This window comes from Sinocyclocheilus anshuiensis, unplaced genomic scaffold, assembly GCF_001515605.1.
Source record: "Sinocyclocheilus anshuiensis isolate Anshui unplaced genomic scaffold, SAMN03320099.WGS_v1.1 scaffold402, whole genome shotgun sequence".
Taxonomy (NCBI): Eukaryota; Metazoa; Chordata; class Actinopteri; order Cypriniformes; family Cyprinidae; genus Sinocyclocheilus; species Sinocyclocheilus anshuiensis.
Window position 1 is genome coordinate 4,926 of NW_015542375.1, and position 5,058 is coordinate 9,983.

General features: G+C 33.7%; 1 protein-coding gene across 1 annotated transcript in view; it reads left to right on the forward strand.

Moving 5' to 3' along the window:
• LOC107692254 (arf-GAP with coiled-coil, ANK repeat and PH domain-containing protein 3) overlaps nt 1-5,058 on the forward strand; it is a 28,130-nt gene that overhangs the window by 2,500 nt on the left and 20,572 nt on the right. The window contains exons 6-10 of the mRNA XM_016491212.1: nt 136-194; nt 1,335-1,518; nt 4,001-4,045; nt 4,133-4,228; nt 4,328-4,402. Of these exons, the coding sequence (XP_016346698.1) occupies nt 136-194; nt 1,335-1,518; nt 4,001-4,045; nt 4,133-4,228; nt 4,328-4,402 (459 nt within the window). The remainder of the gene's footprint in view (nt 1-135; nt 195-1,334; nt 1,519-4,000; nt 4,046-4,132; nt 4,229-4,327; nt 4,403-5,058) is intronic.

Below are 5,058 nucleotides of genomic sequence, written 5' to 3' on the forward strand. Positions count from 1 at the left end.
TTTTTGGCATAAAAGAAAAATGGATAATTTTGACCCATACAATGTATTGTTGGCTATTGCTACAAATATATCTGTGCTGCTTATGAGGGGTCCAGGGTCACATTTGTGTATTAAAAATGATGTGTTTTCTTGCAGATGCTGTTTGATCAGACTCAGAGAGCCATTACCCAGCAGCTCACAAACCTGCTTTCACAGTACGTCACAATGCGCACACACACACACACACACACACACACACACACACCACATCACATTGCTAGGGACAATTTAGTAGTCGCTGGATATTGGTAGGGACATGTCCTGAGCGTCCCTACAAAAATTCTACACCCTTATATATGTTCTCATAATAATGTAAAATATTTATGTATTTATATGTTTTATTGTCTATTTATTTGTCTAAATTTGTATAATATAATAAAATCAAATATCATATTGTCTTATTTATATAATATAATATAATCATATCAATATACAAATCATTAATATTATAAAATACAATAAAATCACACACACTCTTAGCTGTCCATCGTGTTCGATGATGACGCTTGCTCCAGAGATGGGAGTGGGAAGGGGGTGGGTTCAGCGATGTTGCCGCTGGTGCCACTTCTCGTGGGCGTCGAGTCCGATCCTTGAGCCGCACACTCTTCCGCAGATGGAGCAAGGGAAACCAGATACCAGGGGGGTACCAGCCGCCCTCTGGTGTCTCTTAGTGCGTCTCTCGGATCGTCGGTCTTGGTTGGTTTGATGTATTTGAGAGACTGCAGTGGCACAGGTGACCTGCCAGGCTGACCTGTCAAGTGCCAGAGATTCAAGCTGCGTGAGGGGAATGTTCGCTCGCTTTAGGAGGTCCCTGGTGTAATCCTTAAAGTGCCGTTTTTGCCCTCCAGCAGAGCGCTTTACGCCCATTAGTTGACTGTAGAGGACTTGGCTGGGCAGGCGATGTTCAGGCATGCGTATGGTGTGCCCTAGCCAACGCAGATGTTTTTGGGCCACTGCTGCTTCCATGCAGATTGAGTCAGTATTGCTAAGGATGACTGTGTGGGGAATTCGAGCTTCCCAGGACAAATTGAGGATCTTCTGTAGGCAGCGGATATGGAAGGCCTCTAGGTTACTAATGTGCTGGCGGTATGGGGTCCATGACTCTGCCCCATAAAGCAGAGTGGAGAGACATACCGCATTGTAAACAGCGACCTTGGTACTGATCTTCAGGTTATGGTTTTCAAAAACCCTGTCAACACACACACACTCTCACACTCACACACCCACACCATATCACAACACACACACACACACACTTTCACTGCATTAAAGCGTAACGGTTTGTTCTGTGACAGGTTTCTGCCGCAGATTCGCGACACTCGCCGTGAGTTTGTCCGGATCGGAGACGATCTCGATGCCGCCGTGGTGAAAAGCGCTCAGGTGAGCCGACACAAACCCGCTGACGCTGAGCGAGCGACTCACCTGCTGCTCGCCACGCGCAAATGCTACCAACACTTCGCCCTGGACTACTGCCTGCAGGTACTTCAGTACTCATATTCTACATTTTCATACCATATGTGACCCTGGACCACAAAACCAGTCATAAGGGCCAATTTTTTAAAATTTAGATTTATGCATCATCTGAATAAATAAGCTTTCCATTGATGTATGGTTTGATATGACAATATTTGGCTGAGATACAACTATTTGAAAATCTGGAATCTGAGGGTGCAAAAAAATCTAAATATTGAGAAAATCACCTTTAAAGTTGTCCAAATGAAGTCCTTAGCAATGCATATTACTAATCAAACATTACGTTTTGATATATTTACGGTAGGAAATTTACTAAATATTTTCATGGAACATGATCTTTACTTAATATCCTAATGATTTTTGGCATAAAAGAATAATAAATCATTCATTTTGACCCATACAATGTATTGTTGGCTATTGCTGCAAATATACCCCAGCGACTTAAGACTTAAGTGTTATTTTAGCATCATTGAGAGATTATCATAGTTTTTATTATTTTGAATTAAGTTTTATTTTTATATTTTCTGTTTTCATTTTAATTGTAGCTACAATTTGGTTAGTTAGCTGTGTTTTTTAAATCATTTTTATTAGTTTTTAAAAAATATTTTATTAAACATGCATATATAGTTTTTATTCATTTTTATTTAAGTTTGAGTTATTTTAGCACATCAACTTAAACTAAAAATGAGAAATGTTGCCTTGCAACTAGATGAGAAAAATAAATGTAAGGTTTATAATAATAAAATAAATAGTAAAGTATTTTTTATTTTTGTATTTTCTGATTTCAGTGTATTTTATTTCATGATTTAGTTGGTTGTTTTTGCTATTGCTATCAGTTTTTAAAAAATAAATATGTCTATATAGTTTTTGTTTTTGTTTCGGTTTAGTACATCATCTTAAACTAAACTAAAAAATGAGAAATGTTAATGTTGCCTTGGCAATTAGATGGAAATAAACAAGTTTAAGGTTTTATAATAACAATAAATTAGTTTTTATATTTTCCATTTTTATATTAATTTTAGTAAAAATGTTAGTAATTTAGCTTTGTGGGTTTGCCGTTTTTATTTGTTTTTTTTAAATATGTTTTTATAGATTTTTTTTTCAGCTTTAGTTTTAGTTATTTGAGTATATCAAGTTAAACTAAATAAATTAAATTTCTTTTTTATGTTTTTTTTTTCAAGTAACAAAAATGTTTTAGTTTTAGTAATAGTTAACTATAATCACTCTGTTGCACATAATTTTTGTCATCAAAACCATTTTAATTTAGTTTTTATGATCATTTTCTGACCTGTAGAACTAAACTGTTGTTGTTATTACTGTACTTTTAAGACAAATTCTTGTCAAATTCAGGGCAGGTCACTAAATACTGAATGATTTGTGAATGTGGGCGGTCTTATGATAATGAGCTCATGATTGTGATGTCAGTCATTTTGGCATCAGAATGTTCTGGGTGACAGTTCTGTTACAGAATGTCACATAGTTCATGCTGCTGAGGAATGAAAGTCAGTAGGTTTGTTCTGCTCTTGGCAGAAGAGTGAAGATTTATCAGTACATCATAATGTCAGCACCTGCAGGAATGAAGCTGATTGGCTGCTTCTTGTTGCTTGTTTTGACTCAGATCCTGTTTACTGTGGACTGACATCCTGAACTCTGATTCCAGACACAGCACATGTTACACATCACTCAAATATCACCTCATACGATCAGCTCGAATTTTTCTTTTAAGTCTTGACGTTACTCTGATAATGTCATTATGAAACACGAACATCATATTTCACTGCAAAATAAAAATATTTTTTTTAAAGTTAATGTTTTTTCCCAATATTTATTTTGCAGGTTTTTATTATTATTATTAATTTATTTATGTATTTATTCATTTATCGGGGAGAAATAAGCCAGAGGAATTTATCCTAGAACAAAAATAAAAAGGAAAAATATTTTTCATATTTTGTTTTTATTTTTAAATTAATTTTATAATGTATGTATTTTTTTTATTTATTATTTTATTTAGTTATATATTTTATTATTTTACTGGGTAGAAATGTACCCGGAGAAATTTCCTCAGAACAACAAAAAAAAAGGAATATTTTGTATTTATATATTTTATTTTTTTAAATGTTTGTTTGTTTATTTTTATTTATGTATTTTATTATTTGATACTATTTGGGAAATCTGGGTGAAAATGACCCACACAGAGAAATTTCTCCAGAACAAAATAAAAATAAAATGCATTCATTCATTCATTCTATTTGTTTTGTTTTGTAGGGAGAAATAAAATATTTAGTATTTATTTAATTCATTTTAAAACAATTTATTAGGGAGAAATTCTCCCAGAGAAATTTCCCAAAAGCAAAATTAAAAAAAAAAATTATTTAAAAATGTATTTGCTATTTCTATCTTATTCATTTCATTATTTTATCAGGGAGAAATTTTCACCAGAACCAATTTCACCAGAGAGAAATTTATTGTTTTTCTCCTTTTCTTGCAGTTGAATAATTTCAAGGTCCAACAGAAGCTGGATATTCTGAATTCGGTGAGCTGTTAATCAGAAAACTGGGTTTGTAAATACAATAACATCTTGTAAACTGACTAAAATCATCTTTTTTTTCCCCTCATGCAGGTCTTCTCGTATTTTCACGCTCAGTACACGTTTTTTCACCAGGGATTCGATTTGCTGAGAGATCTAGAACCGAGCATGAAGACGATGGCCTCACAGGTCACACATACACACATCAGATATTCATATGGACACAAGATAAACACTTTACATGTTTTATGGATACTGGAGTTAAACATGAGTAATATCTTTGCGCAGCTCTCTCAGCTGGCGTCTGACTGCACTGCCAAGAGGAAAGACCTGGAGAACACACACCTGCTCGTCCAGCAGAGAGTGAGAGAATAACACTCGCTATAAAACACTGATGAGCACAGCAAAAACAAATCTGCACTTCAGTCCAAGTCTGTAGTTTTGAGGTCTATTTTATGATTTTATATAAATAGATTTTAGCATGAAAAACAGACTAAAATATGAATAACATCATCTTACTTCAATGAAATGCTCTCTGGAATGAGAACTTCACTAAAATATGAACACCACATACTGCAAAACATTATTTTCTTACTCTGCATTTTTGTCTTGTTTTCAGTTACAAATGTTTACAATTTTTAAAATCGAGATGCATTTGCTTGAGAAGCAATGAAGTGCATTTATGCTTAAGACAAGAAAAAACATCTTTCAGTGGGGCAAGAAGAATAAACTTGATTCAAAGAAAAAACAAGATTATTTTTATGGCCCCACTGACAGATTTGTTTTTCTTGTTTTAAGCATAAACTCTTATCAGTATACAAGACTTTAATGTCTTGAATCAGCTTCTCGAGTAATTATCAAGTATCTTTTTATGAATATTTTTAATTGGTTTAGATATTTGTAATAGAAAAAAAGATCAAAATACTTTTTGCAGTAATCTGATCTGGACCCTCAGATCTTGACTATTATAGCTTATTTATAACAACTGTTATTATAGTTAACTAGGAAAAAAAGGGAAT